Source organism: Meriones unguiculatus, chromosome 16 (genome assembly GCF_030254825.1).
Source record: "Meriones unguiculatus strain TT.TT164.6M chromosome 16, Bangor_MerUng_6.1, whole genome shotgun sequence".
In the NCBI taxonomy this organism is placed as follows: Eukaryota; Metazoa; Chordata; class Mammalia; order Rodentia; family Muridae; genus Meriones; species Meriones unguiculatus.
The window spans coordinates 11,207,759-11,232,955 of record NC_083363.1 but is presented as its reverse complement, the minus strand read 5'-3'; the positions used below and the strand labels follow the sequence as shown (position 1 = coordinate 11,232,955).

The 25,197-nt window shown below is 52.7% G+C and overlaps 1 protein-coding gene across 1 annotated transcript in view; it reads left to right on the top strand.

Moving 5' to 3' along the window:
- The window catches only part of Bcr (BCR activator of RhoGEF and GTPase), a 110,943-nt gene that overhangs the window by 64,555 nt on the left and 21,191 nt on the right, over nt 1-25,197 (top strand). The window contains exons 5-14 of the mRNA XM_021646061.2: nt 6-113; nt 4,152-4,212; nt 5,739-5,791; nt 7,808-7,948; nt 14,532-14,653; nt 15,467-15,635; nt 17,699-17,818; nt 18,592-18,667; nt 19,842-19,946; nt 20,387-20,461. Coding sequence (XP_021501736.1) covers nt 6-113; nt 4,152-4,212; nt 5,739-5,791; nt 7,808-7,948; nt 14,532-14,653; nt 15,467-15,635; nt 17,699-17,818; nt 18,592-18,667; nt 19,842-19,946; nt 20,387-20,461 — 1,030 coding nt within the window. The remainder of the gene's footprint in view (nt 1-5; nt 114-4,151; nt 4,213-5,738; nt 5,792-7,807; nt 7,949-14,531; nt 14,654-15,466; nt 15,636-17,698; nt 17,819-18,591; nt 18,668-19,841; nt 19,947-20,386; nt 20,462-25,197) is intronic.

Here is a 25,197-nt window from a genome sequence, read left to right as displayed (position 1 = left end):
TGCAGGCCAGCCAGCTGGGTGTGTACCGAGCCTTTGTGGATAACTATGGAGTGGCCATGGAAACCGCAGAGAAGTGCTGTCAGGCCAACACTCAGTTTGCAGAAATATCTGAGGTAACGAGTGAGCGCCGTGATGCCACACGGGCTCTGCCGGAGGCTCCCACCCACACCCTCCCAGTCCCTCGATGGGTTGTGGGCGGGTTGTTGGGAGAACGAAGCGCAGCAGGTAAAGGGCTGGGTATGAACCCAGCTCTGACTCCAGAGTTCGCTGGGTCAGCTCCATGGCAGGACACTGTTGTGATTGGAGAGGAGCAGTCCTCACACGGGCGGGGGCCGGGTTCCAGAAGCTCCGTGATGTCTCAGTCCGTTTCATAGTACCACTACAAACTGCTCAGGACCGTGCACATTATAAGGAATAGAAATGTATTCGCCAACAACATTGAGGTACATCTGTTGATGGTCATGCTAGAGCATGCCATGACGAGATGTCACATGTCAGGACAGAGCAAGCAGACCGTCTCAGTTAAGGTCTACCCTCATGGCCTCATCTAATCCCAACCATCTCTCAAAGATCCCAACCTCAAAACACAAGGAGCGTGTGCAGTCGGGGTTTGCATTCCCAGCGCAAGAACGTTCGGAGGACACAGTCAAACAGCAGCCATGTCCCCTGGGCACTCCCTTACCTTGTCTGTCATTATACTTCTACCCCTGTGTCTTTTCATGGGTGTCTTAGTCAGTGTTGCTGTGAAGAGCCACCATGCCCACAACAACTTTCATAAAGGAAAACATTTAATTGGGGCTGGCTTACAGTTCAGAGCTTTGATCCATGGTCATCATGGTGGGAAGCATGGCAGCGAGCAGGCAGACGTGGTACTGGAGAGGTAGCTGAGAGTTCTACGTCTGTATCAGCAGGCAGCAGGAAGAGAGTGAGAGACACTGGGCCTAGCTTGAGCATCTGAAACCTCAGAGCCCACCCTAAGTGACACATTGCCACACCTACTCCAACAAGGCCACACCTCCTAATAGTGCCGCTCCCTGTGGGCCTGTGGGGGCCATTTTTATTCAGACCACCACAGTGTGAGTCCTATAGCTACTCTACATTCTTGTCACTAGAGGCTTCAAGGAAGCCACCTGCTTTGTGGCTTTCCTGCCAAGCATTGTTGAGCACCAGGTTGCTTTGTCTGTGGAGCTCCACTTGAAGAAAGCTCCAAGCTGTATCAACCCTGGGGGTCGATTGTCTCCCTGTTTGCATTTAACCTTTGCTGGGCTGAAACCTCAAGCTGTGGTGTGTGGTGAACCTCTGGGCCTTGGAAGAGCCCCTCAGATACAGAGAACATGCACAGGACCCTTGAGGCTGGCAGCCAAGTCAGGATCAATGCCCAGTATCACCCCTGCTCCTCTGTCTCTCTAGTCTATACAGGGCTCTTCTCCCTTCCCTGTCATATCTCTGCAATGTCACGGGCGGCCACGTGACATTTTTCTCTGTTGGGGGCCTGTTGTCACTATCACCTTTGCACAATTCCCGCTCCTTGGAGCTCTGACTGACAAGGAATCTGGGGGGAGAGATCTCTGTGCAGAAAAACAGTGTTAAGAAGGAAAATGTAGGGAATGGAAGGCGACTCCTGCGTCAGAACACATCTTATAAAAGCACGGGACCGTGAGGGTAAAACCTTAGCACCTGCATAAAAGCCAGACAGGGCCACATGTGCCTGTAATCAGAAGGCAGAAGCAGGGGCTTGTTGGCCAGCCACTCATGTTCCCAGAGAGACCCTGCCTCAAGGGAATAAGGTGGTGAGCAACAAAGAAAGGCATTCAATATTCTCCTCTGGTCTCCACACGTACGTGAACTGATCAAGACCAATTTAACATCATCAGTAGCAATAAGGAAAAACACATACACACACATACACACACACACACACACACACACACACAAGGAGAAATATAGACTAAACACATAGGATGAGTTGGGTTTCTTTTGCTGAGAGAAAACCTTTCACTGTCACACCTGATCTGTGGTCCAGGGCCTTTGCACCATTTTTATCATTTATCACATGGTCTAGACATCTGTGGCCTGGGCTCTGATCATCTCCCGTGGTAATAGCTTATGTTACATTACGCTGTTCTTCCCAAACCAGTTCTTCCCAGACCCAGAAGGTGCCCCACTTCTTGTCACTTCCCTCAAGTGTACACTCTGCCCCTTCCATATCCCTTTTCATCAAATCAACTGCTTCCTGTGCCGTTGTAAGCTTCAGTATGTGTGTAGAACCCCAAGTGACCCTGACCAATCAAAGATCAGATTCTTGAACAGCAGGCTATCTAGTTAAGTGGCCAAGTTTGAGTCCACCCAGACAGGGTTCTACCAACGAAGAGGGAAGCTATGGTGGGTGACACTGGGGGAGGGGTGTTCCCATGGTCCTACTGACCGCCACAATGGGAATCTAAGCCAAGACTGGCATGCAGGGGCTAGGCCAGGGGCTCTCTCCAAACCTTGGTTACCCTTGCACCATCTGAGTATAACATTTGTGCCAGTCTCCATCTGTACTTCAGAAATGCCCCCAGAGAAATGGGCTCTGCCTAAAGAGAGCAACGTGAAGGGAAGTTCAAAGAAGAGAAAGCAGCAGGCCATGTGGTAGTGACCAGGCGGAACTGGTCCCAGGCTGGCCAGTGCTCGTGCTTGGGGCTGTTTGTAGGGTCACCCACATACAGGGCAAGTAGTGGCCTTTCACTCTTTCCCAGGGTCAGTTGTGAGAGAGGTGGTATCTGGATAGACTAGAGATGCTCATTGCCTTCTGTGGGATTCTGGTTCTTCAAATGAGAAATGAAAGTTAGATTTTAAAAAAAAAAAAAAAAAGACTTTTGGAGTCAGGCATATGGGGGGAAACATGATCAAACTCTTAAATTTGCCTCATACTGTCCAGGACGATGTGGATCTTGGGCCACTCTTGCGAGCTCAGCACCTTGCCGTCCCTTTTATCTTTCATACCTCCTTAGATCCTTTAAGAACTGCTGCGTACCATATAGGTAGGAACAACCATCCAAGGTCTATTAACTTCTGAGGAAGGTGCCCACGTGCACAGCAGGCTTTGCTCCTGGTGAGCTAGGAAGTACTTTCTCCAAGACATTTTGTGTAGCACGGAGGATTACTAGGGTGATCCCAGAGGTCCTTGCTGCTCCCACGCTGCGTATGTATTTGTTTGGGAGCTCAATGTTAGGAGACAGGCAGCTGCCTCCCAGAGAGGACCTCACATCCCACGGATGCTCTGATGTCATCTCTCCACCTCTGATAGAACGAGACCCGTCTCTGATGTCATTCACTCACAGTCCTTGCTTTCTGTCGAAGGGCCTCAGCTTATGATAAAGCAATTCACCTGCACATTATAGCAAGTATTTATGTGCATTTGCACTCTCGAAACTTGCTAAAGGTGAAACACGATTCACTATCTGGTGATGCCGAACTCCTCCCCCATCCCCCGCACTGTCTGTCATCAAAGGTGGGTGAGGACTCTTCTGGATGACCAGTTCCTTGAAAGCTGTTAAAGTGTTGGAAGTAAGCGCTTTGCCTATGCAGAATGCTCAGTCCGCAAGGTCCTCATCTGTGGATGGTTCTGTTCCCAAAAGAGCATTCGGCAGGAGGATGGGTTGATACGCACCTACAGAGCGAGACCAGCAGTGTTGCTTAGGGGAGCCACGTGGGGCAAACAGCCTGGACAAGAAATTTCTGGCCCCTGAATGCCTGCCGTGCTGAGATTGAGCCACCTCGTCCTAAGGGACCATCTAGGCCAGTGGTTCCTCATGTTGTGGTGACCCGCAACCATAAAATTAAGTCATTGCTTCTTCGTGACCATAATTTTGCTACTGTTACAAATCATAATGTAAATCTCTATGTCTTTCAAATGGCCGTAGGGGACCCTTTGTGAAAGGGTCATTTGTCACCACCCATAGGTTGAGAACTGCTGATCTAGGACCAGTCTTTGTGCTCATCTTATTCACGGGTCCTCGCTCAGCCTGTGTTTCCATTCGGTGGCTGAGAGTGCCGCTGACACTGGCTACGGGTAGGGTTCCCTGTGGGGTGAAAGCCTGAGCTTTCTGTTCAGGCTGTGCCAAACTGCCACTTCCATTCCACGTGAGCATGTGCTCTTTTCTCCACAGAACCTGAGAGCCAGAAGCAACAAGGATGCCAAGGACTCAGCCACCAAGAACTCTCTAGAAAGTGAGTTCTCTGCACAGGGACCTTTGTACCTTAGCAGTGGGCGACCACTTCCAGCAGGAAGGCATTGCTGGAAGGACCAAGACACTGCACCTCATTGGGGCACGGCTTTCATCTTCCCAGTTCTAGCCTTCAGGTAGTGAGAGGGAGGAGGAACAGAGATCGGCTTCGGTTGTGGCCGGGCAGAAAGGATGTGATCAAGACAAGTTTGTCCCTAATCGTGTCACTAGGAGAACTTTTTAGGAGTTATCAGGTACCACAGGCTTCCAGGCTCACTGTGGGGCTGGGGATGAAGGTGCTTCCAAGCCTGAGGACCTGAATCTGACCCCTATAACTTATGTGGTAGAAGGAAAGAACCAGTTCTCAAAGGTTGTCCTCCAAATTCCACGTGTACCCTTTTGCCTGCTGTCTAGTGCACGCACACTATCAATATATGACTTTAAAAACATATTAAGGGGCTGGAGAGATGTTCCATCAGTTAAAAGCCCTACCAGCTTGTTCTCAGGGCCCAGGTTCAGTTCCCAGCACCCATATGGCAGCTCACATAGACACGGTAAAAAAAAAAAAGTCACATAATAAACATTACATATTAAAGTCTCACTGTGACATTGTGAAGACCAGTGAGGTGGCACCTGTAATCTCAGCATTTGGGAGACATTTAGGATGTATGTATGTGTGACACAGGGATACACAGTGAGACCCTGTCTGTAAACACACACATCGCTATGCCGGACGCAGGTAGACAGCAGGTGAGGAGGCAAGGGACAGATCCCGGGACCATGTGGTCAACCTCTGTACTCATCAACAGTAGTAAATTGCTTCTTGCCTGGATTGTTAGGCTGGTGACCAGTGAGGCTGGTGTTGAGGGATTAGGCTGATATGAGCAGTTATATTCACTCGTAAGGAACAGCGGACGTCATTCTGTCCCGAGAGCCCACCCCCTAGTGCTTCCGAGTCTCGGTTTCTGTGTCGATGAAGTGGAGACCGCAGTGGGTACCCTGCAGCGGCCATGGAAGTCATTCTATAAAAAGTGTGCTTGGCGTGCATCAGGAAGACCTTAAGCCCGTGCTCGTGTGAACTGTGCTCCTCACTGTGTAGAAGTAAAGATGGCCAAGGCTGGCCTGGCTGTCCCCACATGAGTCCCCACCCCAGAGTACCCACTATATCAAGAGCTATATACGCAACCCAGTTGGCCTCTGCCCTTCTTGGATTCAGGCCTCTAAAACTTGTCCAGCCTTGGACTCTGGGAGCCACATCCTGGCCTGCTACAGGGTAGGACTGGGGCCCTCACCATCCTCCTTGACAATCCAGGCAGCAGCACTTCCATACTAAGCCTCTCCAATGACTGGGGCCTGAGCAGCGGCTCTGAACTCAAAGCCCGCATCATGGCAGTCTGGTGTTCCAGGTTTGCCTTCTTGGCCCTGCAGAGGAGGGTGGGACTGCCCTCGTGGCCCTGCAGCGCCAGCGGACAGGTCAGCATCTTGTTTTCTCCAAGTGTGGTCATTTCTCCCCTCCCTGTCTCCCCACAGCGCTGCTCTACAAACCTGTGGACCGGGTGACGAGGAGCACGCTAGTCCTGCACGTAAGTCCAGCTGTGGAGCAGCGGCCTCCCCAGGTGGCCTGGGTCCTCTCCCTAGGAAGAGGAAACTTAAGGGGAGACGGAAGGGCTAGGCGGGCCCCTTCACTGGGGCCTCCTGTCTTGAGGTTAACGCTGCTCTTTGCCCACCTCTCTCACCCATGCCCAGCTGGTCCGCTGCACTGCCACCATACTTGCATTGAGAATGCAGGGCCTCCCTGAGGCTGCTGGGGGACAGAAGCAGTATGTCCAGGCGCCCTCGTTGGGACAGATTGGGGAGTATCCTATCCCGCATGGGCATGGGTCTGTACATGGGAACATGCCTGGCAGCAAAGTGTGTGCGCTGAGGTTTCATGGAAGACAGGCAGGGTCGGGGTGCTAGGCTGCTGTTGCCTCCCAGCCTTGGGGGGAAGGTGCCAGGAGATCCACTACCAGGAGGTTTTTACACTGAGAGATAAAACCACAAAATAGAATCAACTCCAGTCTCGCTGCCCAGGAAAGCCCCGTTAGAAGCATTTGTTCTTACAAACCCCAGATGATAGATAGATAGACAGATAGATAGATAGATAGATAGATAGATAGATAGATAGATAGATAGATAGATAGATAGATAGATGTGTGTATACACACATACACACACACACACACACACACACATATATATATATATGTATGTATATTTAATGTACAGCCAATTCACAAGAACTCCTGGTGTTTCCTTTCCTTGTTCCCCTCCCACTAATGAGTCCCCAGTAGAGGGCTTGTGCATGAGCTGACATGTGTGAACATCTTTCTTAATTACTGAGAAAGTGTTACACTCTTACGTATTCACACCATTTTTTCCCCTCTTGATAGCATATATGGAGATTATTGTTTCATTTTGATCCAGGCAGCCTTGCCTCATTTTTGAAAGCTACGTAGTATCCCGTTGTGCTCTGTAGCCTAAGCTAACCTTGAACTCATGGTTCCTCAGCCTCGTACTGGGCTTACAGGCACATGCTACCTTACCCAGCTGTATTGTTCTTATCGTGCTCTGATTGAGTTTTTGGATGGGGCTGGAGAGGTAGCTCAGCAGCTAAGAATGTGTATTATTCTTCCGAGGGACCTTAAGTTTGAATTTTAGTACCCACATCGGGTGGCTCACAATCACCTATACCTCAGGTTCCAGAGGAGTCTGAGCTCTGAGCTCCGTGGGCAGCAGCCATCAGGTGACAGATCTGGAAGCAGCAGTTCACATCCAGTCAAGAGCAGAGAGGAGGAGTGTGTGTGCTGTGGGCAGCTGGCTGTCCCCACCATTACGCAGTTCATGATGGCCTGACTAGGGAATGGTACCATCCAGAGTGGACAGGTCTTCCCGCATAATCAAGATAATTCCCCTCAGGCAGGCCTGCAAGCCATCCTGGTCTAGACAGTTCCTCGTGAAGGTGTTCTTTCTAGATGATTCTAGGATTGTGAAATAGCGTTGTTCAGAGGTTCTGGCCAGGTAGACATTTGATTCTCTGAGACACTGCCATCTGCCTGTGGCTGTGATTGGTCCAGGCATGTGTGTGGTATCCTGGTAGAGAAAGCAGAGCTGCCTAAGGGTGGTGGGAGGAGGGATGGACCTACCCATCTCTCCAGGCTCTCTTTGTAGTTAGGCTATGAACTGTCCTGCCCTTAAGGATGCCAGCATCAATGTCCAAAGACATTTGGTCATCATGACTGAAGATAAGAGGCTGCTCCAGGCATCCAGTGCCAGCAGAGACCAGCAGTGGTGCTAAGTGCCCTGTACCACACAAGACAGTCCTTTTCATTCCACCATAACAAAGCATTTGTCTTACCCCAAATGTTAATAACACCAAGGGCCAGAGACTCCTCTGTACAGGGCTTCTGGATTTGCCATTGATGCTGGGGCCTGCTTCTGGGATGGCATTCACCCAAGAGCTTTGGGCTTGCAGCTCTGAATTGCACTCGGTATGGTTTTCACACAGTGGTATGTGCCGCTCCTGTTCTGACTAACTCTAATCTTCTCATCTGGGGCAGGACTTGCTGAAACACACTCCTCCCAGCCACCCCGACCATTCCCTGCTGCAGGACGCCCTCCGCATCTCACAGAACTTCCTGTCCAGCATCAATGAGGAGATCACGCCCCGCCGGCAGTCCATGACGGTGAAGAAAGGAGAGGTGAGCTTGGCTGGTGTGGGGGATGCAGGGCAGCCTTGATCTCGGGCTCAGAGAGCCAATTGTTGGTTCTTAGCGGATGGCTGAACACAGCACAGGACATGCGTTGTCGTGGGGGGTTCATGACTCTGCAAGGCACAGTGCAGTTACGTGTGCAGGGCGTCAGGGTCAGGTCGAAAGGGTGATCCTGTACTGTCACAGCCCTCGGCCTGTGCTCTGGCCACCCTTTGAAAGAGAAGGGAAGAACATTGCTAGGCGTGTGCATTCTAGGTTGGGTGGTGCCTGGTGAGTTCAGCAGAGGGTACAGGTCGGGGAGCTGGAATCCAACATGAGCATCCTTTGTCACAGGTGGTGTTAAAGGGAGGGGAGGAGCTGCCCCATAGTCTTTGGGGTCTTGTGCACAGACAGGAGCTGTCAGGCTTAGGCAGGGCGTGGAAAGGTCGTGTCAGTGACTGCAGTTGCCTCTGAGAACCACTTCTTCTCTTCTGGCTCGTGCCAGGTGCTCGGTGACTTTTCTGTCCTTCACCGATACAGTGGCAGACAGGCTGCTCTTGGCCCTTGTCCTCCATCTGTTTTTTGGGGGGAGCTCAGGGGCTGGGATGGGGAGGATTGCTGTTCCGCATTTTGAGTTGAAAGTTCTTACTTAGCCACAGTCTGACTGGGCTAATTGTGAATGGGGCACCTGGTCACAGTTCTCCTGCTGGCCAGCACCCATGACCCAGGCTCTGGGATAAAGCCAACTCAGCCTCCACCCCGGTAGCCTGAGGTCCACCTTGAGCATTCCAGCACTCACAGCCTCTCCCTTCCAGACCTTTTCATCTCTACAACAGGACAGGGGCACGGCTCACCTCCCCAGGCCTCACAGTGGTACGAGTTATGGACGGAGCAGTAAATGGCAGCTCCCTGGCCCTGTGCATCCGCTCCTCCAGTATCATTAAGCCCACTGCAGGCAGAAATGGGTTTCTAGCTTTACTAGGTAGAAAAGTGACATAGTTTGCCACCTGGTTGTTCTGTATTCAGCACCTAAGGGACCTAGGAAGCAGGTCTCATCTGGAACGATACTGGGCCTTGTGTTTGCTTCTGACTTAAAGCCTGTGGGCTCCCCGACGGCAGCTCACTGCATCCACCTGGGTGTCGGATCTGTGTCTGCCAAGATCTCATGTGTCGGTTAAATGCCTGCTGAAGTCACCCATCCCACGTGGTGCTCTTTTCTCTTTTGCTCAACCGCTCATTTATGAGAGCCTGACCCAAGAGAAGCCCTTTTCCCCTGGCTTAAATATGGGATGGAGTCTACTCCTGTATCCCTGCCCACTGCGTAGGATCCCACGAAAGCGTTCCAGTCAGCTAAGCCGCCTTGGGGACGGAGGATAATGAGGTGTCACCCGGTAGGTAGCAGCTGAGCCCATGCGCCTGCATCTCTCCACAGGGCCGGGCTGTTAGGACAGAGTGCTTTATGAAGGCTGGAGCCTCGACCTGCAGAGTCATTGGTGCTACCTCAGCTTGCGAGAGGGAGAGAGGACTAGTCCTGTAGGCTGTGAACGATTGCAGCTGTGGCTTACACCCCCTCCCCTAGCACCATCCGTCAGTGCCTCGGGGCTCACTAAGCCAGGATAACAGACACGTTCCTATACCTGTCTCCCTGACCCCCAGACATTTTGGGCCGTCAGCATCCTCCTCAGTATCCTTCCGGCAACATGGCACTTGACATTGCAGGAAAGGTGCCAGAAGGGCATCCACATTAGGCATATAATATAGGATAACCATACGAAAATCCACAGACCTGAAGAAGCCAACTAACAAGGAGGACCCTGGGGAGGATGCTTAATTTTCAAACAGGATAGGGCAAACAGGATAGACACCGAAAGCAGTGGAAGAGAGGGAACAGGACAGGAACCTACCATAGATGACCTCTGAAAGACTCCACCCAGCAGAGGATCCAAACAGATGCTGAGACCCACAGCCAAACTTTGGGCAGAGTGCAGGGGTTTGTGGGAAAGAGTGGGTGGATAAAAGGACCCAGAGGGGACAGGAGCACCATAAGGTGACTAAACAAAAATCTCTGGGCCCAGGGGTCCTGCAGAGACTGATGCACCAACCAAGGACCTAGACCCCCTGCTCAGATGGAGCCCATAGGCATCTCAGAAAGGGAGGGCAACTTCCCAACCCCACGATGACCCTCACCCACTGCTTGCCTGTGACATGAGTGTCTGTGCTCTCGAAGGACAGTGACCCCTCCATGACCCCCACCCCACACTGGGCCATGGTGAAGCTGGAAGTGTTTCCTGACCTCTCATACAGATAGTATGAAACAAAAGTGGTGATATGGAGGTGCCTTCTGCATGGAAGATGGTGGAGAGCACCCTTCATGTCACCAACCAGGAAAGAGCCTTTAAGCCTCCCAGCGGGAGACCCAGGCATGAGCCCTGGACAGCACGTGCTATCTGGCTTGCTGCAATCTCTTCATGCTTTTCGGCCAAGTCTCCCGGCTCCAGAGCTGGCCCTTTTTTGGAAGTATCTAGGCAGCGTTAGAAGTGGTTTCCAAACTGAATGGTGGCCAGCAGCTGCCCTGGCAGGCCAGGATCCTCGCCCCAACACACCAGGAACTGTGAGGAAGGAGCGACCCAGGGTGGGGAGTTGAGGGCACACCCCTCTTAGCTCCTGCAAGAAAGGATCTTGCAGACACGTTTTCCTTCCAGGCCCTAGTCCTGAGCGCTGGTGGGTGGGCACACTGGTTTAGCTGAGTTAACTTCGAGTTGAATAACTAGGTCCCTGCTGCCTGTCTGCCGCAAGCTCTACGAGGGCTGCTGGAGCTCGCAAGGGTACCAGCAAGAGTATCGGCTGATCTCGCTCCATGCCTGGGAGCCCACAGGCCCCTTGTGGAGCAAGGCGGGCAGTGGCTTCTAAAGGTGCCCTCAGAAGGAACGGTGGCAGAGGAATAGTGCCAGTGAAGGCTGAAGCTTAGGAGCAGTTGGAGCTCAGGTAGAGAGGAACACGGGGCTCTCCTGCTGGTGAATAAAAGGAGTTGGGGATTGAGGATGTACCTCAGTGGTAGAGTACCTGCCTGTCATGCTTGAAACCTGCACTCTGTTCCAACAGCATGCACACAAACACATAAACACACACGCACACACAGAGTTGTTGAATAAATACAGCTGGAAAAGTGAAATCCATTTGCAAGAGGCCTTAAGGAGAGGGTGGTGAGCAGAGTGACAGAGCCCAAGCAGAAGTCTCAGGACTCTAAATGCAGCACACTCTCAAAGCATACAGGGGCCCTGGATTCAGCCCTCAGTACCCACAAAACCCGGCAAACGATGCCCAAGAGCACCCTGGGGGGGGGGCTGCCAAGCAGAGATAGGAAGTAAACAGCTGCATCCAGGAAAAGGAGGCCATATACGTTAAGCCCATGGAGACACACTTCTAAACTTGGTCTTCCTAAAGGAGGCCCTGGATGGGCTGGTTCCCAGGCAACTCTAGGGGACAGGCAGTGAAAGTGGAAGGGATCCCAGATCTGCTCGCTGCCAGGGTGCCCGGCCATGTTGGCTACCTAGCAAGACGGTGGTGCCCCTTCCAGCTGGCATTTCCTACCTGAATGTGGAAGGGCTCCCAGACAGTGCCTCAGACCTTCCCCGAAAAAAAGCATATGCACACACCTTCCCCCTGTTCTGCCTCACAACTAGGGGATGCGGGCACCTGCTTAGGGACTTCTGCCAGCATGCAGGGGCATGTACGTGTGTAAAACTAGGACCCACACACCAAGAGCAACACACAGGAACACGCACACTTCACAGGCCCTCTCCCCTTTCCTCATGCACACACTCTCGCCATTTCAGCAAGGCTTCTCTGTACCCCGGACCAGTCAGGTCCTGGGCTGTCCGACCTTCAGCCCTGTCTTGAGGCAGGGGTGGGGTGAGGGGTTTTCACTGGGTGAGACTTTTGAGTCTGCAGTTCTTCCTAACAGCCTGGCCTCCTTTGATGTTCAGCATGCTTTGGGGACTTATAGCAGAGGTGGCTCAGCTCTGACCTTGTCTGTGTGCCCTGGAGAATGGGTGCAGGCTGGGCCGGAAGCCATTGCTGAGCCTATGTTATACTCTGGGCTTGTAACCAGGCTGGTGAACACTTCAGAGTGAGGTGTCTCCTGAGCCTGACCTCCTTCCCTGTTGATGCTTTGTGAACTGGCCCAGCCAACCCTGACTGACCTGAGTCCATACAGGAGCCAGGATCCCAGAAAAGGAATGGAGGAGACCACATAGGCAACAAATTTGCAGCAGAGGCTTCTTAGTTAAAACTCCAGTGGACAGGGCTGGAGTGATGGCTCAGAGGTTAAGAGCACTGGCTGCTCTTCCAAAGGTCCTGAGTTCAATTCCCAGCACCCGCATGGTGGCTCACAACCGTCTATAATGGGTGGGCTGTTGGTATTCCGTTTGGACCCCCACCCACCTGTTGTCTCAAGGCTAGATGGCCCTCCTCCCTGGTTGCTGGATGTTGTTTGGGTGGAACTGCCTATGCCCTGGGGCTCAGAAGCCAGATCCAATCACAGGGACCACTCTGGTGTCCCAGCCAGTAACACACGCACTCCTGGAAGAGCTCTCATAGACTCGGCCAGGGATGGTGGGGCTGGCTGGGAAGTGCTGAAGGGCCCCCGTGACAAAGCTGGAGAGAAGGGTTAGGTAACTGTTGAGGTATCAGAAGTGCTTGCCAGGACCAGGCTAAATCTGCCTCTTGGAATCTTAATCCCGCGTGAAGTTGGGAGAGCATTCGGTGCCAGGCTGTCTGAACTTTCCTGACCCACAGCTTCTAGGCTGAGCTTAGGGTGCCCTCTGCTGGTCATTGCAAGAAGTTCAGTTAATTTATATATATATATTTTTTTAAAAAAAGACTGCCACCTCCTGGTCTGGAGACCTGGCTTCTGTGTCCTCGTAGGTGTTGGTGTTGGTGTCCCAGAACCCTCCTGCATCTCTATAGACCTAGGAATCTGACACCCCAGTCTCTAGAGTCTCCCCTCCAGCCCCACACCAGCACTTCTTTAGATGTATACACTGTTAGGCTGGACAGATGGCCCAGCTGTTAAAGACTAGACATACAGCCCAAAAGACGTATGTATGTATAGTTTCTTGAATCTTGTGGCTGCTGTCACCTATATCTTCCCTGTGGAGGCATATGTGAGAGGGTAAGAGAGTCATGGACTTAGCATGCTGGGAGCCTTCCTGTCCTACATTTGGACACCAGCCTATAAAAAAAATACTTGGCTGTCTTGTGCCAGCAATCAGGTGGCCGTTGTGAGCTGAGCTACCTGTGATGTGTGGCCCTCTGTGCCAAGGGATGCCAGAGAGCCTGGTTCCAGGCTGCACCAGATTCCAGTATCTGTCCCTCCAGAGCTGGGAAGTCAAGTTTATGCAGATGGGACCTGTGGGCACAGGGGAACCGGGCATGCTGTACCGCCCGCTGTGGTGAGGACAGGGGGCATGCCTGCTTCTCTGGGGGAGTGGGGGCTCAGCGACACCTCAGGCTGGGTTTTCATGCGCTTTGTGTATACACCTGACCTACAGACCCTCCCCAGGCAGCCTGGAGAGCAGTCACCCTTTAGAAAGCCTTTCTGAAGCCAGGTGCTCCCCAGGCTTGTAAACTCCCAGCACCAGTGTGCAGGCCTCTTGCTTGCAGTGCTGCCTTGGGATGGCCTTTCTGGGGCCATTTTCTTACCTTTGAATTGAGTGTGGGGGTGGCTCACAAGAGCGGTACCTCATCCGCTGCTCCGTGGCATGTCCTCTGAAACCCACATAAGGTGTCTGGCATTGTTTGAATATATCGGGCAGGGACTTGCCTTATTGTGCCTACTTGCAACTCCTTGAGCTGTACAAGCAAGGTGGCTTGTCCCTTGTCCCTGAGGCCCCTTGGCTTTCAGATGGACTGTCAAGGTACAGGCAGCTCGGGACCTTCTGGGAGACTCTCTCCGTATTCTTTTCCTTGTCCTAGGCCCTGCGCACCCATGCCACAATCCTGTGCTGCCCACCTGTTCTCTTTGTTGGCTTTGTCCTTGGGCAGCAGGTGTCTAGAAAGGGGTTAAGGTAGGGTCCAGACATGGACCCACAGCTTCTTGAAGCCTTTTATCATCAGACCCAGCCTGTGTCCCCAGTGCTGCCTCTTCTCAGGGAATTCCTGGGCCCATCTTCTCCCTACTGAAGGGCTGCCCAGTCAGTCGCCAGAGTCCTGTGTGTGTGCCTGGGAACAGTCCCTTAACAGGAGCAGCCCTTCTGTGTGTCTGACCTCAGGCCAAGACCTCAGAGAGGCACCGGTCACCCCAAACTGATATCCACCTCTGCCCCATTCTCTGATGTTCTTCCTTCTATGGGCCAGGCATCTAGGAGGGACCCAGAATAATTGGCTGAGCAAGAGATGCTGGCAGCCCCTTCTTCTGGCAGGCAAATAAGACAAATCTCAGAGAGTAAAGATGGAGAGGAAGTGGAAATCCCCAAAGAAAAGAGTTTTCAGAGAGGTCTCCTTGCTCCTCCTGAGCCCAGAGGGCCCAGTGCCGCAGCTCCCCGCAACATCCACCACTCTGACCCGGCCCCTGTCCACACTGTGCCCACAGCACCGGCAGCTGCTGAAGGACAGCTTCATGGTGGAGCTGGTGGAGGGGGCCCGCAAGCTGCGCCACATCTTCCTGTTCACTGACCTGCTCCTCTGCACCAAGCTGAAGAAGCAAAGTGGAGGGTGAGTGACGGCGGCCGTGCCCTCACCACAGTGTGTTGGGAGGGTAGGTTTCTCACACACACGAGTAACAACTTGGCCAGACACACACACACACACACACACACACACACACACACACACCCTTACATTATCTCCATCTGGAGGTATCATAGGGCAGGGCCACGGACCTATAACAAGGGAGGGACAAACAAGATCATGACTCCCATGTTGTCGGAGGACGGTCTCATCATAAATCATCTTTGAAGAGTAGGAGTCTGGGGCTGCAGGGCTGGAGCCGGAGCCCTCCCCTGTCAGCGTCCAATCACTGGGCAGTCTCTGTACGTTTGTCTTCCGGAGCTGTGGTGCCTTCTAAGTTTGACACATACCACCAGCACCGCCACCAGTAAGTTGTCCAGAACATGGACACACACAAACCACCACCGTCACCACCACCACCACCAGAGATTTGCCCAGGGTACACCAGGTCGGAATGGAGCCAAGGCAATCTTGGTAGAACAGACCAGAACGTGGTAGACTCCCCTACACATTTCTTCTGACTTTGTGCAAATGAGCTTAATCAGCCCACTCAGAACGGGGCCTCCACTCCCTGTCTGTCGAGTGACGTGATGACAGGCAATCCGCAGCTTCTCAGACTCCGAGGCTCTGAACATCAGTCCTGTCCAGTGTCTGCTGTCAGCCTCAGCCTGGCCTGTTACAGGAAGCCTGTGCAGTGTTAAGTCTGGGAAAGGGCCCGGCTCCCCGGTTCTCCAAAGCAGTGATGTCAGCAAAAGGAGGTCTACGGTCTGTTAATGCCCTCTCCCCTCTCCGCCCCAGCAAAACCCAGCAGTACGACTGTAAATGGTACATTCCGCTCACGGACCTCAGCTTCCAGATGGTGGATGAGCTGGAGGCCCTGCCCAACATCCCGCTGGTGCCAGATGAGGAACTGGACGCCCTGAAGATCAAAATCTCCCAAATCAAGAGTGACATCCAACGAGAAAAGGTGCGACTGTCGGGGAGAGCATGTGCCGGGTTCCGAGGGGCCTGAGTGAACAGGCAGGCCCTCGTGTGTGCACCAAGCAGGTTCTTTCTCGGAAACAGCCAGGCATCTGGCCCCTCAGCCGATGTCCAGCATCTGCTGGGGCCCCGAGAGTTCTCAGCTGCTAGAGTGCTGTGTATCTGGCCCTAGCCGGACTCTGGTTGTTTTGAGAGCCTCCAGAAGGATTGGAGTTCTCATACCAAAGACACTAGCAACCTAGCCGGATGGGAGGTGAGTCACTGGCGACGGTGTTCACAGCACGCCTGTCACGGGGTACCTACCTTGTCTGCAGATCTGCATGAGGTCTGGTTGCCTGACTTGTGGTCAGAGATCCTGGCGTGCCTCACCATCACTCGGATGTTAAGAGCCCAACCTTACCTGCCCCTTCCTGTCTTCTCACCCTTTCCTTTGCCCATCTATGCATCCCAGGAAAGCCTGGCCTAGGGTAGACTCTGGTTCTTCTCACAGAAGATGTAAATTTAATATACTGCCACAGTAGGAAACACGCTGGAAAACTGTTACTAACAGCTCCTGGGCAAGAAAGGTACACAAGGCTGGGAGGACCATTTTCCCACCACCCCCAGGTCACACCAAGTAGAAAAGCGAGGCAGAGAAAGAGTCCACTCATGGGACAGCTAACAGCATTCTCCCTCTTTTGTTTCCTGAGAGACGAGGCCTTGCGGGGTCGTCCAGGCTAGGATCCTGGGCCTAAGGGCAACCCTCTCCCCATAGCCTCCTCCACAGTCGAAACATGAGGTGTATGCCATTTCACCTGGTACAGCCAGCGGTTCATAGGGCTCGGGTTATAGGCTGTTGTGGGTTTACACACCAGTGCTTGAATGATCTGTGTAAGAAGAGCTGGAAGAGCAAGGAGGCTGGGCTCCTAGGCAGGGGAGGGTGGGGCCCTGTGCTGTGGTACCTCTAAATTCTTGTCTCTGAGGCTCTCAGAGCTCACTGGGCCGGTGCTCAGGCAGCATTGCCCATGGTGGTGTGGCAGGGAGCCATGCTCAACCACCGAGGGGAGCCCACTTAGGCTGTGGAGGACTCAGGGCAGTCTGGGATGTGAGGCTGGAGAGTGCGGCTCCCTTGGCTGCTTTGGACGGCAGGCCTCTGGTTTGTTGTTGTTGTTTTTCTGGAGAACTTTTAGAAGGTGTGAAGAGTGAGGATGAGCCCCCTAGAGTCTAGGGTTAGTCCAGGCCAGAGTAGAGGCCTGGCCTTAGCCACCAACAAGTGGTATCATCGCAAGACCAGCCTCAGCGCAGGGACAGTCCCTGGAGCCCTGGGCAAGTGGGTGCAGCAGGGCGGGGACTCCTCTTCAGCCCGTTTGCCCCGCTGCAAGCACAGCACACACAGGAGCGAGACCCAAGACCACCATGTTAGTCATTTTTTCAGGGCCTCTGTAGTAGAGTGTCCCCAAGCAGAGCCAGCGCTGTGTCCTCAGGACTACTGGGCCCTGCTGCCTGCTGATGGGTGTTTCTGTCCCACATCTGGGGATTGGGACAATAGCTTATGTGAGGCCGCAGTCTTCTTTCCAGGGTAAAGTGGCTTCAGGAAGGTTCCACACAGCTCAGGACAGGGAGAGGTTTTTTGATCGGATCATCGTGATGTACAGCTTAATACACTAGGACCCACTCATCCTCACCAACATCCCAGGAGCCTGATGTTAGATGTGATGTGACCAAGACAGGGAGCAGGTAAAAAGTCCCCTAGGTCCCAGTAGCTGCTGAATTGTCCCGGTTTTGAAAAGCTGAAGGCCTCTCCTCTGCTTTTATGAGAAGGCCGAATTCCTGCAGGAAGGGCTGACTTATTGAGCACATCCCTAGCTTGTGCTGGGCTTCACATCCTCTAAAGGCCACCAGCCACAGCTGATGAAGCCTCTGGGCTGTACTGAGCGTGGACAGATGGGATTTCTGGGTTCCGTGAGCCTGGGGTTAAGGGTACAGAGCAGTGAGGCCACAACTGAGGGGGAGCAGGTGGCCTTGGTTCCAGATGACAAGGCAAACCATTCTCTCTCTCTCTCTCTGCAGAGAGCAAACAAGGGCAGCAAGGTCATGGAGAGGCTGAGGAAGAAGCTGTCTGAGCAGGAGTCACTGCTGCTGTTGATGTCCCCCAGCATGGCCTTCCGGGTACACAGTCGCAACGGCAAGGTGAGCGCCAGCTGCAGAGCAAATTTAGCCGCCCGCCCGCTGTCCCCAGCTCATGGATGCCCTTGCAGCAGCTCTGTTCTTTAGCCCAGGGAACCTCCCCATCCCACGAGAGATCAGTGCAGCATGCCACGTGCAGGCATGCGTGCCCCTGGTGGGGCTTCAGGCTGTAGTCTCCATAGCAGCTGACTCAGCTCCTGCAGCTGGGAAGTGGCAGGGGCCCCAGGGAGGGAATAGGGTAGACAGCATGCAGGGTTTTTGCAGACTCAACCTTGAGTACAGGAACTCTACCGGGGGACCTCCGGGGTCATTGCATTGCATTCCTTCTGCTCTGGTCCTGGTGCCATCCGTAGCATCCTATGTGTTGTGAACACAAAGGATGATTTATTCTCTAGCGAATGGCAAGGAGAGCAGTTGACAGACATTGTAGAGCCTTGTGTCCGTCTTGTCGTCTTACGGGTTGGGTGCGGCGGTTGGGTTGCCATCAGCCCTCGCCTTAAAGAACTATTTCCTAACTCGTCCAAGTCCTTAAGCTGTACCCCGTGTGCCAGAGTCATTCCCTGACCCAGGCATTTCGGGTAAGGCTTATGCTAGACACAGGCCCATACTGTGTTTGGGTACCATGGCCCAAAGTACAGCCGGTACAGTGGCGTGTGCGAAGAGCAGTCAGCTTGGCTGTGAGCACACCTGCACTCAGCCAGCTGCTGTGTGGCTCTGGGTTCTCCCAGTGTCAGTTCAGCCAGAGTGGAGCTAACCAGTCTTCTCACTCACCACAGAGTTACACATTCCTTATTTCCTCTGACTATGAGCGAGCGGAGTGGAGAGAGAGCATCCGAGAGCAGCAGAAGAAATGTGAGTGGCCCCTGGCCTCGGCCTTCAGCCCTCGGGGCTGGGTGGATTCCCTGAGGATGGTTCTTGACATTCTGAGTTTCTCTCCTCTTCTCCCTTTTCTTGTTTCTGCTCTGCTGTTCTTTTCAGAGGGGCTGTGGACCCTGGGAAATGTTATAGGGAGCCCCGCCTGACTCAGCAAGCACTTGAGAGGAACCTCCTGGCCCTGTTGTACTCTCCACCCCCATCCTGCCCTTTGATCATCCCTGAGACCCCTTCCTCTAGACCATCTCAGGTTCCTCATCTTGGCTAGCTGATCTTACACCTGCTCACACACCTGCCCTTCTCAGCTGTCCCAGTCGGGCCTTTGTGGTATAATTCCCAGTCTCCTTGGGCCTCCCCCTTCACCAGCAACTACTCCCGGGTTCCACTGCCCTCCCGATGCAGGCAGTGCTGCAGAAGACACCTTTGGCTGGACCCACCTCAGTGGGATGACCTTTCCTGCTCTAGGCGCTTGCCTCCGTTAGCTTTTTCCTTCTCTGAATTGCATGCTGCTCTCTGGGTCCTGGGACAGGGTTGGGAGTAGAGCAATAGACTTTGCCCCAGGTTCCTGGGCTGCACCCGCCAAGAACTGTGTCCTCAGAGGCCTGCTCGTGGCATGGGGAGAGGTCCGCTCCTGCTAAAGCTGGATTCCGTTTCTGTGGACACAGCTGGGGGCCCCTGTGTGCCTCTGAGCCGTCCTGAGCTCCCATCAGTTAAGCCTTTGCTGAGCTAAGAGCACCTCTTCCTTTCAGGCTTTGTGTAGCCTGGGAGAGACCTAGGGGCTCTGGCCGGGGCTTGTGTCCCAGAGATTCTTGGCTTAGCAATGGGATCCAAACCTTTTCCAGACAGAGCCACACTGGTGTGTGTCTGGGGAGACCTCCAGGGAGAAGTGTCCATGCTGTCCCTGTCACTGAAACCTGCCCCATGGTGCTGCACTCAGGAAGAAGGTCAACACTGATGAGTTTGGGAGGGGCATCACCGATCCCCACGGGAGTGCTCGGGCCTGGGCTCTCCAGGACCTCCCCTTGCATTTCATCAAGAGCCATGAAGCCGCAGTGGGGCCCCTGCTAATCTCCCTGCCCCCATGTGCTGTGAGGGTCCTAAAGAGGGCCAGCATAGACTGACCCGTCCCCCTACCCGCTCCGCCCCCCCTCAGGTTTCAAAAGTTTCTCCCTGACATCTGTGGAGCTACAAATGCTGACCAACTCGTGTGTAAAACTTCAGACCGTTCACCACATTCCACTGACCATCAACAAAGAAGGTAGGGCTGTGCCTCCCGGGCTGATCTGTTCAGAGCAGCCTCTCCCCCACCCCTTGCTGCTATCGCTGGGCAGTTGAAGAGACTGACCATGGCTTTTGTATCTAGTCATAAGGCTTGTGACAGCTGGCCAGACCATCAGTGCAGTAGATGTGAATGAACCCTGGCCAACACTTTGAGTCAGGCCGAGTCAGTTAACACACATGAGCACACCCGTGTCACCCAACCCCCTCTCCTTTCTCCAGAGCTTTTAGTCTGTGGTTTTGCCTGCGTTTTGAAGCCAACTGGATTGTAAGATACCAAACACAGACTCCACAGTGGGCACATCCTCCTTTGTGGCACTGCCCGGTGCTGGATCAGCCAGTCACCGCACCCTCCCATCCTGGGCGGGCTGGGGGTGGGAGGTGTGGGCAGAAGGGTCACCGCTCTGGTCTCTCGCACAGACGATGAGTCTCCGGGACTCTACGGCTTCCTGCACGTCATCGTCCACTCGGCCACCGGGTTTAAGCAGAGTTCAAGTAAGGAGCTCTCGGAGGGAGGTGGTGGACGCTGTGCGTGAACTTTAGCTAACCAAGAAGGGAGGCCTGGGCCACCCAGGGAGTCCGTCCACCCAGATGTCCACCGAGGGTGCCATTCTTGGAGGGACCAAGCTGGCGGAAGCCTGCTGGGAAGGGGCTTGTCCTCCCCACTCCTTCGGTCTCGGATCCCGCAGGCCGTCAGGTCTGGAATCTGAGCCCAAAGCCCGATAGCAGCGAGATGCTAGGAGCCTGAGTTGCAGTGCAGGGAACCGTAGGCAGCGTTCCCTGGGCCCCGTCAGAAGACTGGACTTAGCTGTTGTGTCGAGATGGAATCGTCACAGCCTTTTGTGCCCCAGCGGCTGCTCCGGCTCTCTGAGGGCGACCGCACTGCAGCTGGACTGGTCTAGCCTGGCTCCTGTCCTCTCCCCAGCTCTTAGGCCCGTGGTACAGGGGCGAAGGGCAGGTTTTGACCCTTCCCACAGCTGCTGCAGAACAAGAGCCTCAGCACGTTCCGGGATGGCTCTGATAGGGGATTTGCAGTCAAGAATGTACAGGGAACTCTTAAAACCAAGCGTTAGGGAGATGCAGTTGATTTTTCCTTTAAAGTGAGTAGTGGGCGGATGAGAGGGCTCTCTGGGTAGAAGGGCCTCCTGTGCCATCCTGGCCACCTAAGCTCAGTCCCTGAAACGCACGATGAAGGGAGAGGACCTACTCCAGAAGTTGTCTTCTGACTTCCATACCCGCACTGTGAGCACACGAAGGCACCAGCTCACACACACATACACACTCACACACACTGATAATGGTGATGATGGTGATGATGATGATGATGATAAAGTAATATTTTAACGTGGAAAGGATGTGGATGCATGCATAGCTAGCAAATACAGGAAAAGGTGAAAGGTTGTCGTGTCAGGAAAGTGAGGATGAAAGCTACTTTGATGTCCTTGTTCATGCTCTCTGGGTCAGGGATAGTCAGAAGGGTGCACACCAGGGCCGGAAGTGCGGCTCAGTGCTGGAGCCCCTCCCTCCTTGAGCTCCAATCCCAACACCTTAAAACAGAACTACTGAACAGTATCAGGTGTTGGTGGGGATATGGAGAAACAGGAACATCGTGGCTGCACATGCATCACCTGGTCAGGCATCCCGGAAAACACGGCAGATCTCTCTGTTTGGTGCTGGGAACTAAACCTTGTGATAGTACAAGCTCTACCACTGAGGTAGTAAAAGGCGAAGGCTGGAGTCAGACGGCCCACCCAGCGTCAGGTTAGCGATAAGGGTGAGACTTGCTTATGACTGGACCCGAAGAGGCTTTGGGGGTGAGGGCAGTTTTCTGAAATTATTGCATTATTTGTACAAGTTTTTTGTTTTTTGGGTTTTTTTTATCAAAAATTATCAAAGCTGGGCATGGTGGTACACACCTGTAATCCCAATGCTCAGGAGGCAGAAGGACTGTGAACTCTGACAGTCTAGGTTGCATTGTAGGAGCAACCGGCTAACGAGCCCCAAACCCTTGTCTCTTTGCAGCCCTGTGTATGTCCCTCTTTACTGGTTACACTAGTTTCTTTTTCAATTTTTGTTTCATTTACTCACCTGTGTGTGTATGTGGGTGCCACCATGAGCAAGGCCACTTACAGAGAAAGCCTTTAGGTGGGCTTGCATTGCCAGAGGGTTGGTGCCCATGGTGGCAGAGTGAAGGCACCACAGCAGATGGCTGGACCAACAGCTGAAAGTTCACACCTCACAGTAAGAAGGGAGAGCACCCCGGAAACTGTACACGCTTTTGAAACCTCAAAGCCTACCCCAAGTAATGCACCTCCTCCAACAAGGCCACACCTCCTCCAACAAGGCCACGCCTCAGAATCCTTCCCAAACAGTTCACCAGCTGAAGACCATGTATCCAGACCTATGTGCCTGCAGGAGCCATTCTCACACCCACCACCTCATGTGAGGAGGACAGAGGGCAACTTAGGGGATTCCCCATGTGCACTAGGGACGTTTTCAACATTGGTGACAAGCTGCTTTACCTATTAAGCCATCTCATCAGCCCCTCTATCCGTTTATCTTATTGCTGTGACAAATGCTCTAAGATACAGGAAAAAGAAAACCTAGAAAATTCAGAACACTACAAAAGGCAACTGCTGCTTAAGGAAAGTTTTATTGTGACTCCCATCTTGGCAGGGAAGTTAGGTGAAGGGGCCGTGTGATCACATGGTATCCACAGTTGGGAAGCAGATGTGAATGTTTGTGCTCAGCTCACTTTGTCCTTTTTATTTAGCTTGTGGGCATTTAGAGTGGTTCTTCTCACTTCAGCCTAAGCTAGGTAATGTTCTCACAGTCATGCCCAGAGATTTTTCCCCCCTTGGTGATTTTAATCCCCATCAGGTTGATGATCAAGATTAGCTATCACAAATCCATACCTGTCAGCTTGGCGCCCAGACATCACGATGAAGCCGAAACCTTCAGCTGCTTGTCCCCATAACCTCATATGACTGTCTCAAATGTAAAATCCATCACGTCCTGTTTCAAAACTCCCGATAGTGTTGTACAACCTCAACACTCAGCCGAACTCCCATAAAACAGAAACAAGTTACATGTTGCGGCACAGAACAAACATTCCCATAGCAAAAGGCAAGAACAGGGCCATAGGGAGGAATGATAAGAACAAAACAAGAGTAGAAGTCAGTGGGGAAAACACTAAATCCTGAAGCTTTATGTTCGGCATCTGGGACTCTTGTTGATAGAACTGCCTGAACGCCGAAAGGATTGGGTTTCCTCTCCACTGCCCAGCTCTGCCACGGGCAGCCCCTCTCTTGGGCCAGAACTGCTTCACACCCACAGCTTTCCTTGGTGGCTGTCCGTGGCCCTAGCATCTTCAGGTGCTGCCTCTCCGTTGAAACTGAGGCTGTACCCTCACGGCTTCACCCATTGGCTTCCGGATGCCTCCCTGAAGACATTCCAACTCTGTTGCGCATTGTGTGGCCCCAGTGGCTCTCTGGAGCCGTTGTGCAAGACCCCATGACCCCTCCTCAATCTTACATCTTTCACGGCTGTAAAACCGGTACCATGTGGACAGTACTGCCAAGCTCTGTTCCAGCTTGGGATGGAGCCTCGCCCTTTGCACTGCAGTTGCCACAGGTTCTGTGCACTGACCTTGGGGAAATACTTCCGGGGCAGTTGTTTTCCAGGAGCAGGGAAGCCTTCAGCAATCCTCTCTGTTTGGACTTTCTCCTTCCAAATGAATTTGCATTTTCACGTTGGAGACTTTGATGGATGAGGTCTTGCTTGACCTCGGGGCACCTTTTCTTTTTGTCCCAGTTCAAAGCACAAGGTTTGTCTTTTATAATTACAGCCACATCTTCACTGTGGGTCTTAGCTGCAGCTTTCAATTTGCTTGATCTCTTTTTCCTTAACAAACTCTACATGTGTTTTATTTCTGGATAAGAACAGTGAGCAATAGCCATGCCACAGCCTGGACATCTTTCCTTGAAATTTCTTGCATGAAACAAATTAGTCAATTTTTTTTTAATTCAGTTTCACTCAGGTTCTCAGTATATGGACTCAATTCAGTCTATGTGCCAAAATATAACCTGAATAGTCTTTCCCAGTTTCCCTCTGAAACCTAGTGACAGTGCCTCCAGAACCTCCACTGTCCTAATTTCTCAGGGTCTCTGGTCCTCCAAACTCATACCAGAATGGCTCATTAAACACTGCTCACAGCATTCAAAGGCATTGCTAACCCAAAGTTCATGACTCTTCCATATTCCTCCAACAAACCAGTTCCAAAATCCTAGAACCACAGTCAAATTTATCCCAGCAATACCCCCCACTCCTGGTACCAAGTTCCTGTATCATTTATTCTCTTGTTGCTGTCATAACTATCCCAACAAAGGCAGCTTAAAGGGAGAAGGGTTTGTCTCAGCTCACACTCCATCCTCATGGGGAAGTCATGAAGGCAGGCACTTGAGGCAGCTGGTCACATTGTATCCAGTCAGGAAGCAGAGAGAGAGGAATGGTTACTCTAGCCTGCTTTCTCTTTTTAGTGGGCTTGTTGAATGGTGTCACCCACATTTAGGGTAGGTCTTGGCATCTTAGTTACCTCAATCAGATACTCTGTCACAGTGGATTCTGAACCCAGTCAAGTTGACAAGAAAATCCTCTGGCTGCTCAGTGAGCATCTTCCTCCCTTGCCAGGCCTACCTCCAGTTCATCCAGTGACTGGCAGATGGTGCCAGCTCTGACTAATGCCCCGGACCTCCTAGGGTACTTTTCTATCTGATGTCTTCCTCTTCATGTTTGTTCGCTCTCCAAGACAGGGTTTCTCTGTAGCTTTGGCTGTCCTGGAATTCACTCTGTAGACCAGGCTGGCCTCAAACTCACAGAGATCCGCCTGCCTCTGCCTCCTTGAGTGCTGGGATTATAGGTGTGATGGCTGATGTCTTACTCTTTAAACTGAAATCCCCGAGTTAAACCTTTCACCTGCAGCCTCTGTTCCACTTCGTGACCCCTTGCCTTCAGCCAAATGTCATTCTCCAATAGTGTCCCAATCTGTATTTGTCTGGACTCTTGACACTGTCATTGATAGCTGTCCCCTTGCCCTATCAGTCAAATGCCATTACCCGTCCTGGAACTTTGTTATCATCTTGGTCTGTGTGCCTCTAGATCTTTGACATGGCCTCCCCAGCCCCCACCACCGCTCTTCCCTTACTCCTCATCCAGAGCTTTTCATCTGCCTG